General features: G+C 43.8%; 1 protein-coding gene across 2 annotated transcripts in view; it reads left to right on the plus strand.

Annotated features, from left to right (window-relative positions):
• Positions 1-685: 685 nt before the first annotated feature.
• LOC120316319 (SLAM family member 5-like) overlaps positions 686-21,210 on the plus strand; it is a 34,728-nt gene continuing 14,203 nt past the window's right edge. Inside the window, exons 1-3 of one of the 2 annotated variants that reach the window (XM_039361764.1) lie at positions 686-740; positions 12,658-12,978; positions 16,511-16,768. In XM_039361764.1, the coding sequence (XP_039217698.1) occupies positions 686-740; positions 12,658-12,978; positions 16,511-16,768 (634 nt within the window). Of the gene's footprint in view, positions 741-12,657; positions 12,979-16,510; positions 17,044-21,210 lie in introns of those variants that run through there. The other variant, XM_039361765.1, reaches the window with a different exon arrangement.

Here is a 21,210-nt window from a genome sequence, read left to right on the forward strand (position 1 = left end):
CTACCTATACATATATAATCCATCAATTGATCAATCTCTTTAAAATAACAAAAATAGTGTAAGTCTTAACTCATTTCAATTCATTAAACAAAATTCAAATTTCATCCAATTGATTATCATGCCTTATCACATCTATATGAGACTTATATACCGCTTTAAGTGCGAGCATTCTCTAAGCAGTGTACACCAGTAAGCAATGTATATATATATATATATTTACATTGCCCCCAACAATCTGGGTCCTCATTTTACCTACCCCAGAAGGATGGAAGACTGAGTCAACCTTGAGCCAGTGAGATTTGAACCACTGACCTGCTGAACACAGTCAGCTAAAGTGGCCTGCAGTACTGCACTCTAACTGCTGCGCCACCTCGGCTCATCTTGACAGGTTGGGCTAGGGATAAGGGATAAGAAAAGACCAGAAATTGTGAGATTTTGTAGAAGATATTCTTTATGTTCTAATTTTATAAACTGCCCAGAATCTAAGAATAATATCACCCTATATCAACCGAGTAAACAAATAAATTGCAACAAAAAAATGGGAAGCATTGTTTTGCATAGCAATAACAGGGCTGCACAATTTTGGAGCTGCAATCTCGCACTCATGGAAGAGGCAGTCATTGTAGATTTTGCAGAAGTTAGACTAAGCTTCTCTTCATTTCTTCTTGAAATGCCAGCTGCTGACATGTCACACAAGATCATTCTCCGATTTTGGTTTCCAGTCCTTCTCTTAGGAGCTGGTAAGTTGTGTTTCTGTGTGTATTTCTAGCTTTAGATACAGGTTCAAAGCAGGGTTGAAATTTGGGACTCAAAACATGATTTTGTTTCCTTGAGTCCAGGCAGGATCTTTACTGGAATAGATATAAAACCCTGAAGGAACTTTCTTCCCACCCGAAAGAGCTAAATTGGAGAAGAACTTGAAGAAAAAGATTGAATAAGATTGAAATTACAAATTCTAATTGTAATTTAGAAAGATGATTAGGGACTGGATTAGGGGACTGGAGGCTAAATCATATAAGGAACGGCTGCTGGACTTGGGTCTGTCTAGTTTAACGAAGAGAAGGACGAGGGGGGACATGATAGCAGTATTCCAATATCTCAGGGGCTGCCCCAAAGAAGAGGGAGTCAAGCTATTCTCCAAAGCACCTGAAGGCAGGACAAGAAGCAACGGGTGGAAACTAATCAAGGAGAGAAGCAACCTAGAACTAAGGAGAAACTTCCTGACAGTGAGAACAATTAACCAGTGGAACAACCTGCCTCCAGAAGCAGTAAATGCTCCAACACTGGAAGTTTTTAAGAAGAGACTGGACAGCCATTTGTCCGAAATGGTGTAGGGTTTCCTGCCTGAGCAGGGGGTTGGACTAGATGACCTCCAAGGTCCCTTCCAACTTATTATTATTATTATTATCGATCATCGCACAGTCAGCCAGATGTTCAGACTGGATTTGGCATTTTGTCTACCTATCGAGTCCTTACCCAGGACCTGGGATAGGCAGATGTGGATGTTTGATGGTATTACAGATATCGTCGCAGGATGGAAGCAGTTCCTAATAAGGCCGCCTTTTGCAATTGACTAATAGCGAATTTGTCAATGCCAATGGTGTTCAAGTGGTGCTCCAGTTGTTTTGGGATTGCACCCAAGGAGCCTATTACTATTGGTACTACCCTTGCTTGCTTTTGCCACAGTCTTTCTATTTCTATTTGTAGGTCTTTGTATTTTGTTATCTTCTCCAGTTCTTTCTCTTCTATTCTGCTGTCTCCAGGCACTGCCACGTCCACTATCCAGACTTTTTTGTCTTTCTTATCGACAATTGTTAAGTCTGGGGTGTTATGTTGCAGGTGCTTGTCTGTTTGAATTCTGAAGTCCCAGAGCAGTTTAATTTTATCATTTTCTATGACTTTCTCTATTTTATGATCCCACCAGTTTTTGCTTACAGGCAAATGATATTTTTTGCAGATCTTCCAATGCACCATTGTTGCTACTTTGTCATGCCGCTGCTTGTAATCAGTCTGTGCAATCTTCTTGCAACAGCTTACCAAGTGGTCCACTGTTTCTTCAGCTTCTTTGCATAGGCGGCACTTACTGTCTGTTGCTGTCTTCTCAATTTTGACTTTGTATGCATTTGTCCTTAAGGCTTGGTCTTGTGCAGCCAGAATTAGTCCCTCGGTCTCTTTCTTCAATTTTCCTGCTCTTAGCCATTGCCAGGTTTTATTATTATCTGCTTTCCCAGCTATTTTTTTCATGTATTGGCCATGTAGTGCTTTGTCTTCCCATGCCTCTATTCTGTTCTTCATTTGGTCTTTCTTGTAGGCCAGTTTGGTCTCTCCAGTAGTTAGTAAGCCTTCCTGATATACTAATTTCAGTGCATCTTCATCATTGTTCTTCAGATATTCTTCCAAAGCCATTTTTTCTTCTTCAACCATCTGATGTACTTGTAGCATTCCACGCCCACCTATTTGCCTTGGTAGATAAAGTCTATCAATGTCACTGCGTGGATGAAGGGCATGATTCATTGTCATTATTTTTCTGGTCTGCCTATCCATTGCTTTTAGTTCTGCTTGAGTCCAATCCACTATTCCAGCTGTGTACCTAATGACTGGGATTGCCCAGGTGTTGATTGCCTTTATGGTATTTCCTCCATTGAGTTTGGATTTTAAGATCTTCTTCACTTTCTTGATGTATTCACCTCTAATCTTATTTATTTTATTTATTTATTTATGAGACTTATATACCGCTTTAAGTGCAAGCACTCTCTAAGCGGTGTACACCAGTAAGCAATGTATATATATATATATTTACATTGCCCCCAACAATCTGGGTCCTCATTTTACCTACCCCGGAAGGATGGAAGGCTGAGTCAACCTTGAGCCGGTGAGATTTGAACCGCTGACCTGCTGAACACAGTCAGCTAAAGTGGCCTGCAGTACTGCACTCTAACTGCTGCGCCACCTCGGCTCTTTTTCTTGACTTCGGTGTGCTTGATGTTGTCAGCTTGAAGGATACCCAAGTATTTGTAGTACTCTTCCTCATCCAGACTCTTAATGTTATTTTCGTGGGGCATTTTGATTCCTTCAGTTTTCATTATTTTTCCTTGTTTGATAGTAAGTGTGGCACATTTGTCCAAGCCAAACTCCATTACAATATCTTGGCTATATATACGGACAGTGTTGAGCAGCGATTCTATTTCAGATGATTTTTTTCCATACAGCTTCAGATCATCCATGTAAAGGAGATGGGATAGTCTGGTAGATGTTTTTGATGTTTGATAGCCATGTCCTGAGTTATTCAGTATTGTTGACAGAGGAAACAGTGCAATAACAAATAGTAATGGTGACAATGAATCTCCTTGAAATATTCCTCTCTTAATATTAACCTCTCCCAGCTTCTCACCATTGATCTGCAACTGTGTCTTCCATTGAGCCATCGATCTTTGCACAAATTTTCTGATGTTTCTACTGACTCCTGTTATTTCTAGGCACTTTATTATCCAATCATGTGGCAGAGAGTCAAATGCCTTTTTGTAGTCAATCCATGCCACATTCAGGTTGGTCTTCCTTCTCTTGCAGTTTTCCAAGATCATTTTGTCTATTAGGAGTTGATCTTTTATTCCTCTGCTGTTGGGGCGGTTTCCTTTCTGCTCAGGTGGAAAGAGATTGTTTTCAACTAGATGCTGTTGCACTGCATCAGCTACTACAGCAGTTAGTAATTTGAAAGTTGTTGGTAAGCAGGTAATTGGCCTGTAGTTACCTGGTGTTGTCTCTTTTGCTGGATTTTTCATTATTAAGTAGGTTTTCCCAGTTGTTAGCCACTTTTCAATTTCTCCTCCTTGTAGTATATTCTTGAACTGCTTGGCAATGAGTGGGTGTATAACAGTTAGATGTTTCAATCAAAACCCATGCAGTTCATCTTCACCTGGTACTGACCAATTTTTGATTTTTTTTGCTCTTTTTTCTACCATTTTTGTTGTTATTACTAGTTCTTTCATTTCAACTTCTGTTTTATTTGCATCCACCTCTTTTAACCAAGCCGCATCCTTGTTGTATTTCTTTGGGTTATCCCATATCTGCTTCCAGAACTGCACTGTTTCTTCCTTGTCAGGTACTGGCTGATTCCTTGCAGTTTCTCCATTGATGGATTGGTAGAAATGTTTCTGATTGGATTGAAATTGGAGGTTCTGCCTATAGTTTGCAATTCGAGCTTCATATCTACTGATTTTCCTGGCTATAGCTGTTATTTGTTGCTTTATTATTTCCAGTGCTTCCTTGATCTTCCTTGTTTCTAAGTGGTAGTTCTTGATTAGGTATTCTTTGGTCTTCTTGTTCTTCAGCTTCTTTTCTTTCATCTGTTCTAGCTTGCTTGCATGTGATCTTAACTTGCTGATCTTATTTTCTAGTCTAACCTTCCATTTTTGTGGTGCACTGTTTGTTTGTTTTTCTTCTTTGTTGATTTTGCATCCCAGGTATTCAGTTATAACTGCAGCTGTGCTGTACATTAGTTGGTTTGTTTCTTGCAGTGAATTGATGCTTATACTTGATATTGCAGTATTTGCATCTTTTAATGCTTGTGCTAGCTGTTTCTTTGGAACAAGCTTCAATGCAGGCAGCCTTATTCTGTTGTTTTTGTGCTGTTTTAGATGCTCAGTTATTCTTTGTTTCAGTTCTTTTATTTCTTTAGTTAGAGGGTTTTGTTCTTCCTGAGGAAGAGGTGCCTGGTTTCCAAATGAGAACAGTTGTATATCTCTGCTAGATTCCTTCACTGCCAACTCCCCCTGGTTTGCCTTATTATTATTATTATTATTATTATTATTATTATTATTATTATTATTATTATTATTATTATTATTATTATTTTGTTGTTATTATTATTATTATTATACAATTTTGGAAACATTTTCTGGAAGATCAGAGAAGCAAATAAAATGGTTCAGATTGCTAAGCACTATAATACAAAAAGTAAAAGACTAAAATATTTTATAACATTTTATTTGAAATACTAAAATACTAAATTCTGGTCCCAATTGTAGTTGTAAGAGGAGCACTACCTGTATAAACTCAGAGCAGCAGTGATTTGCCAAAATGTATTCCCATCGCAGCCTTCTGCACGAGCTCGTGTCAGCATCTACTGGGGGGAAGTTCATCAATGGACATATTATATTCATATCCCCATTGATATTGCAGTCATAAGCATCTCATTCAGAAGTCACCCGTGCCATATTCAGCAGTACTTCCTTTTATTTATAGATAACGTTTTGAATGACTTGATGCAAACTTTAAAACTGTACTCTGTTAAGGTGACCAACTGTCCTCCTTTTCGATATTTGAAGACTAATCTGCAGGGCTTTTTTTTTCTCATAGAACGCTCAGAACGGCGTTCCGGCACCTTTTTTGATGATTTTTTTTCAACTTTTGCATGAGCTGTGCTACTCCCCCTATTGGTTTTTGAAAGCCAATAGGAATTGCTGCTGAGTGTGCCAAAACACCTGGCCAGCAAACTTTGCACATGTAAGTTGTCTGCAGCGAAGGCGAATTGGCAGGAACTTTGCACCCCTCCCTGCTACCCAACTACACCATCTCCTAGTTAGTCCTGAAGACCACTCTTGATCTTTCGCCCTGCTAGGGCAATAATGGCTGTGGGTGCAAGAGGCAAGGGCAGTGAGGCTGCTGCGGGCGGGGGTATGTGAGGGGAGGCAGTGGCCGGTTGCCCCCTGTGCTGTGGGAGCCGCAGGGCCTGCTCTACACGGGGCTGTGCAGGTTGGGTGGTGGTGCTGGTGGGGCGGCTGGAGGTGGGGTGTGTCGATGGCGGGCTGCCCCCCCTGTCGCAGCTGGTGCTTTGGGAGCCACGGGGCCCACTCTACACGGCGGGGCAGCAGTGCTGGCGGGGCAGCTGCGGGTGGGGGTACGGCACGTAAGCATAATTACAATGTTATTGTTACAAATATTTTTATTATGCATTTATCATATGATAGTGTATTCTGTATTATTGTTGCAATGAATAAAATGTTTCTTTTATTTACGATATTTTTTCTTCAATTTATTTGTGTCCTTTTCATTGTAAAAAAGTTGGTCACCTTAACTCTGTGCCAGTCACAGATCACAAGGGAATTAATAAGGTTCCTCTGCAATTTCTATAAGAATCCTTCAGTTGAGTCAGGCCAAAAGTCCACCCTAACCCACCTGATGCCTCTGAGATGCTTGAGATGATCCACCCATCTCCCACCATTGTTCTCCCGAAAGAAAGACAAAAAAGTCTGGATAGTGGATGTGGCAGTGCCTGGAGATAGCAGAATAGAAGAGAAAGAACTGGAGAAGATAACAAAATACAAAGACCTACAAATAGAAATAGAAAGACTGTGGCAAAAGCAAGCAAGGGTAGTACAATAGTCATAGGCTCCTTGGGTGCAATCCCAAAACAACTGGAGCACCACTTGAACACCATTGGCATTGACAAATTTGCTATTAGTCAATTGCAAAAGGCTGCCTTATTAGGAACTGCTTCCATCCTGCGACGATACCTGTAATACCATCAAACATCCACATCTGCCTATCCCAGGTCCTGGGTAAGGACTCGATAGGTAGACAAAATGCCAAATCCAGTCTGAACATCTGGCTGACTGTGCGATGATCCATAATAATAATAATAATAATAGTAAAGTTGGAAGGTACCTTGGAGGTCATCTAGTCCAACCCCCTGCTCAGGCAGGAAACCCTACACCATTTCGGACAAATGGTTGTCCAGTCTCTTCTTTAAAACTTCCAGTGTTGGAGCCTTCACCGCAGGTTGTTCCACTGGTTAATTGTTCTCGCGGTCAGGAAGTTTCTCCTTAGTTCTCGGTTGCTTCTCTCCTTGATGAGTTTCCATCTGTTGCTTCTTGTCCTGCCTTCAGGTTTGATCCCTATTCTCCAAATATTCTCTATCCCTAACTCATGAGGACCACAGCTCCTCTTCTCCCTCCTCAGGTCTATTTACACCAAGGTTGATCCTGCTCTGTTCATCTACTCAGTTAGGTCCACAAACCCAACACTCTGTCTCCAAATAGTTGACTTGGAAAGATCTGCAGAGTCTGGACAGTCACAAGAAGGATGTGTTAGCAATATTCCTGAGGAAAAACACCCACCTCACACCTCCACATGCAGGATTCATGCACTTTTCAGACACAAAGGGATTCAAATCACAGACAGGTCAATGTTTCGCAAGGTTGGTGTCAGATAGATATGCATATTCCATTTCAATAAGAAAGGCTGAGCGCCAAAGACTGGAGGCCTTTGAACTCTGGTGCTGGAGAAGACTCCTGCGAGTCCCCTGGACTGCAAGGCGTTCAAACCGGTCAGTCCTAGAAGAGATCAACCCCGACTGCTCTTTAGAAGGCCAGATCCTGAAGTGGAAACTCAAGTCCTTTGGCCACCTAAGGAGAAAGAAGGACTCCCTGGAGAAGAGCCTGATGCTGGGAAAGATGGAGGGCGAGAGAAGAAGGGGACGACAGAGAAGGAGGTGGCTGGAGGGAGTCCCTGAAGCAGCAGGCGTGAGCTTCAATGGACTCCAGAAGATGGTAGAGGACAGGAAGACCTGGAGGAACATTGTCCATGGGGTCGCGATGGGTCGGACACGACTTCGTAATTAACAACAACAAATTCTATTTCAGTAAAATGTCCAGACTGCATTATGCAATGCTGGCACTTACGCAACAAAAGCAAACACAAATTTCTCAATTTTCCCACAGCCTTTTCCTGCATTCTGGTGACCCTTCAACTATTGTAGCTTCAAATATTCTCCATGAATATTTACAAGAAGTAATGGATAGCAACAGCACATAGACTTATATAGTGCTTCACAGCCCTCTCAGCAGTCTACAGAGTCAGCCTCTTGCCCTCAACAATCTGGGTCCTCATTTTACCGACCTCGGAAGGATGGGAGGCAGCCACAAGAACATTAAGATGCTTGTTCTCTCACTGTCCTGAGGACTTTTTCCACTCAGTGTTTGGGCCTAGTGGGAGGAAGGAGGTCACCTGAGACCCATCTGAAGGAGGCACATGTCAGTGAACATGGTTGAGAGAGGAGAACCTGGACTCGCCGTCTCATCTGAGGTCCAGAGAGTGCTTCTCCAAGGACAGCTCCGTAGGGGTGTGTCTAAGGCACAGTTTCCCAACTTTGACCCCTTTAAGATGCATGGACTTCAACTCCCAGAATTCCCCAGCCAGCTGGTCCAAGGTGTATGAACAGGTTCTTTCAGGGGTTCAATGAGTACTTAGAAAAGGCAGGTAAGGCTCATCCTTCTCATCCTCCATCCGGCCATTTTTTTCACTTCTGATTGGAATCCAGTCAAATCCAAGACTTTCCCAAGCAAGAAACGGATGGAAACTGATCAAGGAGAAAAGCAACCTGGAACTCAGGAGAAACTTCCTGACCGTGAGAACAATTAACCAGTGGAACCACCTGCCTCCAGAAGCGGTGAATGCTCCATCACTGGAAGTTTTAAAGAAGAGACCGGACAGCCATTTGTCTGAAATGGTATAGGGTTTCCTGCCTGAGCAGGGGGTTGGACTAGATGACCTCCAAGGTCCCTTCCGACTTTATTATTATTATTATTAACAACCTGCCTCCAGGAGCGGTGAATGCTCCAACACTGGAAGTTTTTAAGAAGAGAGTGGACAGCCATTTGTCCGAAATGGTATAGGGTCTCCTGCCTAAGCAGGGGGTTGGACTATATGACCTCCAAGGTCCCTTCCAACTTTTTATTATTATTATTATTAGCCCTTATTATTATTATTATTGGCCCTTGTTGACCAACTATTTTGAGAAAAAAAGCATATGATAGTTCTGGGGGGGGGGAAAGGCGAGCCACCCTAAGCGTTGAGGATCCCTTCCTTCAGTCAGTGAGACCCTGAAAACTATAAGGGTGTGAAGTTGCATCTAAGCAGGGGATTTGCCAGGTAATAATAATGATGATGATGATGATGATGATGATGGAAGGGACCGTGGAGGTCATCTATGCCAACCCCCTGCTCAGGCAGGAAACCCTATACCACTTTGGACAAATGGCTGTCCAGTCTCTTCTTAAAAACTTCCAGTGTTGGAGCATTCACCGCTTCTGGAGGCAGGTGGTTCCACTGGTAATTGTTCTCACTGTCAGGAAGTTTCTCCTCAGTTCTGGGTTGCTTCTCTCCTTGATGAGTTTCCACCCATTGCTTCTTGTCCTGCCTTCAGGATAATAATAATAATAATAATAATAATAATAATAATAATAACCCCCAGTGAGACACTACCTTGACGTGGTTGTGGGGCTTGTGTACTCTGAGGAAGATGAGAGCTATGCCAGAGGTTCAACCATATTGGACAGGTCTCATCAGAGGAGTCAGACAAAGAGTGTCTCTCCCATACAAAATATGGTGAGACGTAAATTTCAGAATGCCATACCGGCTCGGATGTCGCCCGGGTTAACAAGGTCTGCGCTAGATATTGGAGTTCCTGGATATCTGGTGAAAAATGGGTTACAGGACTCAGGACTGTTGGCTGAGCAACCAGGGCCAGCAGCTGCAGAACTACTGGAAGAAAAGATATTTACCCGTCGCAGATACACAGTGATTGAAAACAAAGAAATACAAATTCGCTATTAGTCAATTGCAAAAGGCGGCCTTATTAGGAACTGCTTCCATCCTGCGGCGATATCTGTAATACCATCAAACATCCACATCTGCCTATCCCAGGTCCTGGGTAAGGACTCGATAGGTAGACAAAATGCCAAATCCAGTCTGAACATCTGGCTGACTGTGCGATGATCGATAATAATAATAATAATAATAATAATAATAATAATAATAATAATAATAATAATAATAATAATAATAATAATAATAATGGGATACTCCCAGGTGCTGAGCATGAATTATCCCAAGGTCATGTGGCAAAAGGGGTTTTTCAAGAGAAGTTGTCTGCAATACTATTTTGAGAGCTTGTTTCGTTTTGTATCTACAACAACAACACAAAAATGGGGAAGGAACATCACAAGGGAAGCTGTTAACGTGGGAGAGAGCAAATGAGTAGCAATGCATTTCTTTGGAAGTCATTTTAAAAAAGCTATTAGTGGATGCTCCCATTTGGAGGACTCATAACCATGAAATGGAACTTGAGGATCCTAGACCCTACTACGACATCCCCAACTGAAGACTTCCTGGCTACTAATTAAACACCAGCATAGAAGACTTGAATGTCTCTTTCCATTCAAATATTTCTCCAGATGTTCAAACTCCTCGCTGGCTTTCTTCTGTATCATTCTTATGGTCCTTCCTATCATTCGTTCATCCACCTGGACTCTTTGGTTAAAAATAACCTTTATTTTTATGGCCAACTGTAAACTTTAAATAAATTCTAAAACTCTACAAAAAAACCCACTTTGGTACTTACTTGAATCTTCAGGGCTGGAATCCACTAACAATGCCTGGGCTTCTCCAAATGATGGACCTTCTAGAAACCCAAAATAGTTGAGTTGGAAAGAACCACAAGGATCATCCGATGTGGAGGAATTTGCATGTGCAGCAAACTGCCACGCATTGCCCCCCCACAAACCTCATAACCTTTTGATACCCTTTGTCCCAAGGAAGCAGCCAAAAGATCACCCCCTTTTGATTTAATATCTTACCTACCTAAATAAATAATATGCTTTAAGTTCCCCCTTATCTCTTCCTGTCTTTATCTCTTCTTGTCTTTATCAGTTCTTTCTCCTTTTCTAATTTACCTGTATTTGTTTTTACCTGCTCTCAACAGGTAATGTGTTACTAGAAAATAATTGCTTATATGAAGGAATTTTTCAATTACTTTATGTCAACAATTAAAGGTTAAACTTCTAAATGTAAAATGTCAGCAGTTAATGGTAAAGCCTATGTATGTAAAAAGTATATAAGAAACAATAAACTCAGAGTTTAAGAAGCTGTGTGAAGCTATGTCATGCAGCTTCAAACCTCTGCTCAAGACATGCCTGAGTCTTTTTCTTAGCATCGTTACAATCCGGTCCAACTTTCTGCAATATGCAGGAAAGACCAGTTAACAATAGACGAGAATCTTTTTAGCTCAGGGCTGAATTGTGGGATCCTTGCTGCTCTCTGAGCTTGGTGGTTTTCTTACAGATGTTTCATGACTAAGTTGCAGTGATGATGTTTCCTAGTCTGATAATAAACCATGCTCAAGAGAACAGCCAAGCTCAGAGAGCAACAAGGACGCCACAAAACCAGTTAAAAACCCATTGGCCTTGTCCCCCCTCCCCACTCTGGTTGAAGGGAAGACAATGAATTGTGGTAGCCCATATGTTGTTGTTGTTAATTGCGAAGTCGTGTCCGACCCATCGCGACCCCATGGACAATATTCCTCCAGGTCTTCCTGTCCTCTACCATCTTCTGGAGTTCATTTAAGTTCACACCTACTGCTTTAGTGACTCCATCCAGCCATCTCATTCTCTGTCGTCCCCTTCTTCTATTGCCCTCAATCTTTCCCAGCATTAGGCTCGTCTCCAGTGAGTCCTTCCTTCTCATTAGGTGGCCAAAGTACTTGCGTTTCCACTTCAGGATCTGGCCTTCTAAAGAGCAGTCGGGGTTGATCTCTTCTAGGACTGACCAGTTTGAACGCCTTGCAGTCCAGGGGACTCGCAGGAGTCTTCTCCAGCACCAGAGTTCAAAGGCCTCAATTCTTTGGCGCTCAGCCTTTCTTATGGTCCAGCTTTCACAGCCATACATTGCAACTGGGAAAGGTAGCCCATATGAGGGGGGTCATATGGGGTTCCTGAATGAAGGAGACCAGTCTGGTGGTAGAGGGAGGGTAAACAGTTGAAGTGAGATGGGTGTCAAAGCCGAGGAGGCGCAGCAGTTAGGGTGCAGTACTGCAGGCCACTTTAGCAGGTCAGCGGTTCAAATCTCACCGCTCAATATATATATATATATGTGTGTTGTCTGAGGTTTTCGCGGGTGTTTGTATGTAGGTCTTTGGTTGTTCAGGTTTTCTCCCGCGTAAAATTGGAAGTGTCTTGGCGACGTTTTGACGAAGTCCCATTCGTCATCTTCAGGCTGGTGCTTTCAGCTTCGTGCTTCACCAGCCCGAAGATGACGAATGGGACTTCGTCGAAACGTCGCCAAGACACTTCCAATTTTACGCGGGAGAAAACCCGAACAACCAAAGACCTATGTATGTATGTATATATATATATATATATATATATACATATATATATATATACATTGCTTACTGGTGTACACCGCTTAGAGAGTGCTTGCACTTAAAGCGGTATATAAATAAATCATAAATAAAAGCAAATTTAATAAATAAATAAAGCGAACTGGAATTTCAAATGACCCCCCCTCAGGGGTCCTCCGGGTGAGCAGATCAGCCCTGGGGCCTGGTGGAGCTTTGGGTCTGCCTGGTTCAGCAGACCCCCCCTTTTGAACCCCAAAGGGAAGGACTGAGCTCCCACGTAGGACATTTGAACCCCTCAGGCGTCTCTCAGAAGAGAAAGACTTTGCCCTGGGAGACGCCATCATGCCCTCCATCCGGGAGCCATTTTGCCCTTTCTTAGAAAAGTTTCCCCTGAAATCTGAGGGTCAGAAACGAGGTGCTTGGAGGGTCTCTTGTGATCCAACCTTGAAGGCTTCTTCTCTCTCTTCTCTCTGACCATGCAGAAGCTTCTGGAGCAGAAGAACTGAACAGGGTTCTGGGGGAAACGGTCACATTCCGCGTGAAGATCGCTGGACCCTATAAATCAATATCCTGGAATAAAATTGTCGGCATCAGATCTGGAAATATTGCTGTGGTGATCTTTCGGAAGCCATGTGCCCTTCTGGTCCTCCTACCAGCTTTTGAAAACAGAGTGACCGCTTCCAAGGACTGCAGAGGATTACTTCTCAGTCATGTGGAGAAAAAGGATGCAGGACAATACACTGCAAACGTTGTTTTACAAACCGGAGAGACAGTGAATGAGTCCTTTGAGCTACGGGTTTTCAGTAAGTATCCCAGCCATGGCAGCAAACTCCTGGCCTCCCTCCTTTGCCCAGGATAATGTGGAGAGGTGGGGGTTTTTCTGTTGGGGGGGGGCTTTGGATGTCCAGTTTCTGGAGAGACACACTTTCTGGATGGAGCCCAGAACTGCTCACCTGAAAGGCTAGCCTAGCATATGTTTGCTCCACTCATAGGCCAACTTAAGGTGACCAACTTTTTTACAAGGAAAAGGAGGACACAAATAAATTGAAGAAAAAAAACATCGTAAATAAAAGAAACATTTTATTCATTGCAACAATAATACAGAAGACACTATCATATGATAAATGCATAATAAAAAACATTTGTAGCAATAACATTTTATATTGTAATTATGCTTACGTGTCGCACCCTCATCCGCAGCCGCCCCGCCAGCACTGCTGCCCCGCTGTGTAGAGCGGGCCCGGCGGCTCCCAAAGTACCAACTGCACTGGCTCCGGCCCTGGGGGGCAGCCTGCCGTCGACACACCCCACCTGCAGCCGTCCTGCCAGCACCACCGCCCACCCTACACAGCCCCATGTAGAGCAGGCCCTGCAATTCCCATAGCACAGGGGGCAGCCGGCCACCGTCGTCCCTCACACCCCCACCCTGCAGCAGCCCCGCCACCCCTGCCTCTTGTACCCGCAGCCATTATTGCCCTAGCAGGGCCAAAGATCAAGAGTGGCATCACCGCTCCAGTCTCCTCCAGGTATCTTCGGGACTAACTAGGAGATGGTGTAGTTGGGTAGCAGGGAGGGGTGCAAAGTTCCTGCCAATTCGCCTTCGCTGCAGACAACTTACATGTGCAAAGTTTGCCGCCTGGGTGTTTTGGCACGCTCAGCAGCAATTCCTATTGGCTTTTGAAAGCCAATAGGGGGAGTAGCCAGCTCATGCAAAAGTTGAAAAAAAAAACATCAAAAAAAGGTGCCGGAACGCCGTTCTGAGCATTCTATGAGGAAAAAAAAAGCCCTGCAGATTAATCTTCAAATATCGAAAAGGAGGACATGTAGGAGGACACTTTTCGAGGGAGGACAGAACTCACAAAAGGAGGACTGTCCTCCCTAAAGGAGGACGGTTGGTCATCTTACCAACATTTCCCTGTTGGTTCCATCCTGCTGACCATCTTCCATGCAAGGAGCTTTGGCACAGTGGAGGATTTGCATTTCTATGATGGGTTAGAAGTGGTCTCCTTTGAACCCCCCCCCCCTTGGAAGGAGGCCTGAGGGGGGCCAGCCCAGCCTTCTCCAGCCTTCCCTCTCCATGTGGCCCAGCCTGCCCCAGAGCAAGCCAGGTGGGTTCCCAGGTGGGGTGTCGGGAAGAGAAAGGCAAGTTTGCTTTGAGGCTGGGCTCTCCAGAGAAGACCCTCAGGACCCCCTCCATGGATCTGGTGGGACTAACTGGACTCACAAGTTCTTTGGAGAAGAGTCAAGAGGGCTTCAGAGGTGAGCCTGGAGACTCATCATCCTGTTCTCAGTTCAACACAGTGCTGGGCTGCATTAACAGAGGGAGAGAATCAAGATCACATGAAGTGTTAATACCACTTTACAAGGCCTTGGTAAGGCCACACTTGGAATACGGCATCCAGTTTTGGTCACCGCGATGTAAAAAAGATGCTGAGACTCTAGAAAGAGTACAGAGAAGAGCAACAAAGATGATCAGGGGACTGGAGGCTAAAACTTTTAAGGAACGGTTGCTGGAATTGGGGATGTCTAGTTTAACGAAGAGAAGGACAAGGGGAGACATGATAGCAGTCTTCCAGTATCTCAGGGGCTGCCCCAAAGAAGAGGCAGTCAAGTTATTCTCCAAGGCGCTTGAAGGCAGGACAAGAAGCAACGGATGGAAACTAATCAAGGAGAGAAGCAACTTAGAACTAAGGAGAAACTTCCTCACAGTCAGAACAATGAACCAGTGGAACTACCTGCCTCCAGAAGCGGTGAATGCTCCAACACTGGAGGTTTTTAAGAAGAGACTGGACAGCCGTTTGTCCGAAATGGTACTATAGGGTTTCCTGCCTGAGCAGGGGGTTGGACTCGATGATCTCCAAGGTCCCTTCCAACATTATTATTATTATTATTATTATTATTATTATTATTATTATTATTATTATTATTATTATTATTATTATTCCTATTGTCTTCTACCTGGTGGGCCTCACCTATGAGTGTCATAGGTGTGACTGGAGAAGATTTTGGGAGGATTGTTATTTGTGACACAAATGGGTAGTGCATATTTTTCCTGCTCTAATCTAAACTGTCAGAACTCGTTTCTGTCATTTGGGGTCTTATTTTCGGGTTCCACCATTAGCTCGGTGGGAGGGGGGGGACGCTGGGCTGCTACATTGTTTCACTCTCTGCTTTCTTTCTCATGCCTGTGCCTTACTCTCTATCTCCTTTGATGTTCCTTGGGGTGAGAAAGGAATGTGCCTTGGGCCATTTGTCTTCTCTCCGGCCACGGAAGACGAAGCCGCGCAAGTCAAGGAAATAATAATAATAATAATAATAATTTGGAAGGGACCTTGGAGGTCATCTAGTCCAGCCCCTGCTCAGGCAGGAAACCCTATACCATTTCAGACAAATGGCTATCCAGTCTCTTCTTAAAAACTTCCAGTGTTGGAGCATTCACTGCTTCTGGAGGCAGGTGGTTCCACTGGTTAATTGTCCTCACTGTCAGGAAGTTTCTCCTTAGTTCCAGGTTGCTTCTCTCCTTGATGAGTTTCCATCCATTGCTTCTTGACCTGCCTTCAGGCGCTTTGGAAAATAGCTTGACTCCCTCTTCTTTGGGGCAGCCCCTGAGATACTGGATCACTGCTATCATGTCCCCCCTTGTCCTTCTCTTCGTTAAACTAGACATACCCAATTCCAGCCACCGTTCCTTATATGCTTTAGCCTCCAGTCCCCTGATCATCTTTGTTGCTCTTCTCTGCACTCTTTCTAGAGTCTCAACATCTTTTTTACATCGTGGTGACCAAAACTGGATGCTGTATTCCAAGTGTGGCCTTACCAAGGCCTTGTAAAGTGGTATTAACACTTCTCGTTATCTTGATTCTCTCCCTCTGTTAATGCAGCCCAGCACTGTGTTGGTTTTTTTGGCAGGTGCAGCACATGGATGGCTCATATTTAGGTGATTGTCCACTAGGTGATTGTCTGAGTAACAGCTGTGAAAGCAGTGCCTTATGCTCCTGTTTCCCACCACTGCTTCACACCTGTGGATTGGGCAGCTTGAACCATCTGAATGGACCATTGGGGTGGGGTTTGTGAATGAGTCTTTTAAACTATTATTTCGTGTGGGAAACCTTTAGATCCTGCCTTTTGTGCCTATTGTCAATTTCTCCCAAGAAAAGTTCCTTTTGGAAAGATGCTGCTCCAGGAGTTCTGCTTTCTTGGGAAGAGGAATTGAGGTGGGTCCTTACATAAACAAAACCATTGGCTGATCCATGCTGTTGCTGCTTGTCCTTCCTTGTTGGCCTTCCTGTGATTTTCTGGTCTTTCATAAATGGTGTCTCTCCATCTCCTGCTTAGGTGAGTTGCTGGACTCTCAGCTGAAAGTGACTTGTACTTCTGATGGGGCTGGAAGTGGAACTTGGCAGCTGAATTGCTCTACAGAGACCTGGAAAGACAGGGTGTATATCAGCTGGACTTTAGCCACTAAGAGCACGGATCCCAGCCCTGGGAGTTCTGTGATCCAGTTTGTCTCCCAAGATCTCGATGCAACGTGCACAGCAGAAAACCCTGTTAGCAAGGCCTCCAGGATGGTCTCCTTAAAACAAGTTTGTGCAGGTAAGTTTTTACCGTCTTAAAAGAGGCTGTGAAACTAGAGGTGAATCTGAGATTCTCTGGAATATAAGGTCTGGGGTTGGATAGAAGACTCCCAAGAAGATGTAAAAGATCTTCCAACTCTGTTATACTGTTACTGTTACATTTAGCTGGGAGACAAAAGGTCCTGGAGAAGGTAGATCTTCCCATGCAGAAGAACCACGGAATTTGAAAAAGGGTTGGGCTACGCCAGTCTAAAGGAAAGAAGAAATAGGGGCGACATGATGGCAATGTTCCAGTATTTGAGGGGCTGCCACAAGGAAGAGGGGGTCCATATTATTCTCCAAAGCACCAGAGGGTAGGACAAGATACAATGGTTGGAAACTGATCAAAGAGAGAAGCAACCTGGAATTAAGGAGAAACTTCCTCACAGTGAGGCCAATTAACCAATGGAACAGCTTGCCACCAGAAATTGTGGGCGCTCCAACACTGGAGGTTTTTAAAAAGAGAGTAGACAATCACTTGTCTAAGATGGTATGGGTCCTCCTGCTTGAGCTGGGGGCTGGACTAGAAGACCTCCATGGTCCCTTCCAGCTCTGTTCTACTCTATTCTGTTCTGTTCTGTTCTATTCTATTCTATTCTGTTCTGTTCTGTTCTGTTGTTCTATTCTATTCTATTCTATTCTATCCTATCCTATAATTCTATTCTATTCTATATTCTATTCTATTCTTATTATTATTACTTCTATTCTATTATGTTCTGTTCTGTTCTGTTATGTTGTGTTCTATTCTATTCTGTAATTCTATTCTATCCTATAATTCTATTCTATTCTATTCTATATTCTATTCTATTCTTATTATTATTACTTCTATTCTATTCTATTCTATTCTATTCTATTCTATTCTATTCTATTCTATATTCTATTCTATTCTTTATTATTACTTCTATTCTATTCTATTCTATTCTATTCTATTCTATTCTATTCTATTCTATTCTATTCTATTCTATTCTATTCCACTCCACTCCATTCCATTCCATTCCATTCCATTCTTTCATTGCATAGTTTTCTTTTATTATTTTCTTTACTTTTTTAATATATTTTATGGATTGATGCCATCCAACTTACTATCCAAACTGGCTCTGGATGGTTTACAATATAATAAAATCAGAAATATAAGAAAATTAAAATTAAGAACAGTCAGCTAGAAACTACAAACCAAGAGCATGGTAAACATAAAGCCTGAATAAAAGTTTATAAAATAAAACACAGAGTAACACACCGAGTAAACTGGGCAATTGCAAAGTAGTCATTCAGAGTCTAAAACAATGTTAATTAAAATGCAATAAAACTACAACTAAAAGCCTGTTTTAAAAGATAAGGTTATAGATGCACACAGGCTTGTATGTATGGACTTCAACTCCCAGAATTCCCCAGCTAGCACAATGTCCAGGAATACAGAGAATTGAAGTCCACACATTTTAATGTAGTCAAGGTTGAGAAAAACACTCCTCTAACCCAGTGGTTCTTAACCTTTTTGAACGAATCACCCCCTTGAGCCAATGAGGAAGTTGTCATCGCCCCCCCTCCCCCAACATCTCTCAATCACAACATAGGAAATAATTCTTCAATTTATGCAAACCCTTTTTTTGTTTTCTTTAAAATTGTCATCAGGACATATCGATGCAACTAATTTATTTCCAGTCTTTTTCCCATATCTCCCATATTCTGGCCAATGGCGCCCCACTGTATGGGTAGAGGCTGCTGCACAACGCGCATGAAGATAAGCGATGCGTCTTCACATACGTACGGCGTTCTGTCCTGAAGCTAGCAGGAGGAACATTTGAAAACAATTCAGTCCACTAATAGTGAGCGATCTGATGTTTTTGTACGACAGATATACAGTGATTCACTGTACAAAAAAGTCTCAAAAGTGTCCCCAAAACGTCTCGCTCCATCGCCCCCATGTCACCCCCTTTTCATTCCTTCGCCCCCGCATCGCCCTTTTTCATTCCATCGCCCCCCTGAAAAATGAAATCGCCCCCTGGGGGGCAATATCGCCCAGGTTAAGAACCACTGCTCTAACCCATCGACACCTCTAAATGCACTGAGTTACCTGAGAGAACATGACTTGAGGATGGCAGTGCTCAAATCTAATCCTCATCCAGATACTTCTCAGCTGGTCTTTCCTTGGGGTCCAACGGGCACCTTTGATGGCCCTTTCTGTTCTTCCTTGGTTCACCTGGCCTCTTTGAATCCTAACCCTCACCTTTAAGCCCAGCAACTATCTGCTTCGTCATCTTTACCAACTCTACATAAACTCTTAAAACTCTAAAAATCACTTGATACTTATTTATGTCTTCAGAGCTGGAATCCAGAACAAGGCCCTGGCTTCCCCAGATGCTGGGCTTCTGGGGGACCATAAAAGGACCACAAGCATCATCCAGTCCAACTCTCTGCAATAGGCAGGGGAAAGAGTTTGGCCGTTCTAGGGCCCCCTCTCCCTTCTCCACCAGTCTTCCACCTTCCAGCCTAGTTGAGAGGAAGAAAACAAATTAGTGACGGCCTGCTCTGAGCTCAAACCTTGTTGGTGAGCCACTCCTGCGTGTGCAAGTGATATTGTTCTGCTTCCTGCCAGGGGAAACAACATGTTTGCCCTCCCCTCATCTTTCCAGTTTCCACTTCAGAAAGTCAAGGTGGTGGGACTGTATCCAATGGGAAGGTAGAGGCCCACCCTTCGGTGTGCAGACCGACTGCCGGGATGGTCAGCTCCTTGACCCGCACTGTGAATTGGCCAGGGACAAGGATCTTCAACAAATTGCCCAGGGTGAGGGTGCAGGGGAAGAGCGCTGTGGACCATGGGTGGGGGAGGAGCACTTGTGGAGAGCCAGTCGAAGATGGATTCCCACGGGGGATCAACTGTGGTGGGGAAGAGGGGCGATGTGACTGCAGCTAATTATCCTGGACCCCACTCTGGTGGGGCAGATCCTCCTTTTAAGCCCCAAGGGAAGGGCTCAGCTCCCACACAGGACATTTGAACCCCTGTGGCTTCTCTAAAAGAGGGCCCACCATGTCCTCTATCCTGCAGCCATTTTGTTCTTCCTCAGACAAAGAAGTGTGTAGTGGGGTGCCCCAGGGCTCTGTTCTGGGCCCAGTACTCTTCAACATCTTCATCAATGATTTGGATGAAGGGATAGATGGGGAACTCATCAAATTTGCAGATGACAACAAACTGGCAGGAATAGCCAACACTCCAGAAGACAGGCTTGGGATACAGGAGGATCTGGACAGACTTGAACACTGGGCACTAACTAACAAAATGAAATTCAATGGTGAAAAAAGCAAGGTTCTACATTTAGGCAAGAAAAACCAAATGCACAAGTACAGCATAAGTGGCACCATGCTCAATAGTAGTAACTGTGAGAGGGACCTCGGAGTCCTAGTAGACAATCACTTAAATATGAGCCAGCCGTCTGCTGCAGCTGCCAAAAAGGCCAACACAGTACTAGGCTGCATTAATAGAGGGAGAGAATCAAGATCACGTGAAGTGTTAATACCTCTTTACAAGGCCTTGGTAAGGCCACACCTGGAATACTGCATCCAGTTTTGGTCACCACGATGTAAAACAGATGTTGAGACTCTAGAAAGAGTACAGAGAAGAGCAATAAAGATGATTAGGGGACTGGAGGCTAAAACATATAAGGAACGATTGCTAGAATTGGGGATGTCTAGTTTAACGAAGAGAAGGACAAGGGGGGACATGATAGCAGCATTCCAATATCTCAGGGGCTTCCATAAAGAAGAGGGAGTCAAGCTGTTCTCCAAAGCGCCTGAAGGCAGGACAAGAAACAATGGAGGGAAACTCATCCAGGAGAGAAGCAACCTAGAACTAAGGAGAAACTTCCTGACAGTGAGAACAATTAATCAGTGGAACAGCCTGCCTCCAGAAGCGGTGAATGCTCCAACACTGGAAGTTTTTAAGACGAGACTGGACAGCCGTTTGTCCGAAATGGTATGGGGTTTCCTGCCTGAGCAGGGGGTTGGACTAGATGACCTCCAAGGTCCCTTCCAACTTTACTACTATTACTATTACTTCCCTAGAATCTGAGAGTCAAAAACGGGATAATTGGAGGTCTCTTATGACCCAATGTCTTCTTTCTAGCCTTGCAGGCTTTAGAACTTGGTAGAACTGGTTGCTAATTTTTTATTGACTTCGGCAAACCGGCTGATGCCCTAACTCTTTTTCACAAGGCCCAGAACAGCCCTCCGGAAGTGGTGTCTGGGTGCTTCCAGCGGTCCATCCTGGGCCTGGGAGGCCTCTCCAGCTCAGAACGGACTTCCAGGAGTGGCGTCCACGCAGGTATTTGAATCCCACCACTGCAGGTAGTCCTTGAGTTGCAACCACAATTGAACCCAACACTTCTGTTGCTAAGTGAGGCATTTGTTAAGTGAGCTTTGCTCCATTTT

The sequence above is a fragment of the Crotalus tigris genome, unplaced genomic scaffold (genome assembly GCF_016545835.1).
Source record: "Crotalus tigris isolate CLP2741 ecotype Arizona unplaced genomic scaffold, ASM1654583v1 scf7180000019356.616467, whole genome shotgun sequence".
NCBI lineage: Eukaryota > Metazoa > Chordata > Lepidosauria > Squamata > Viperidae > Crotalus > Crotalus tigris.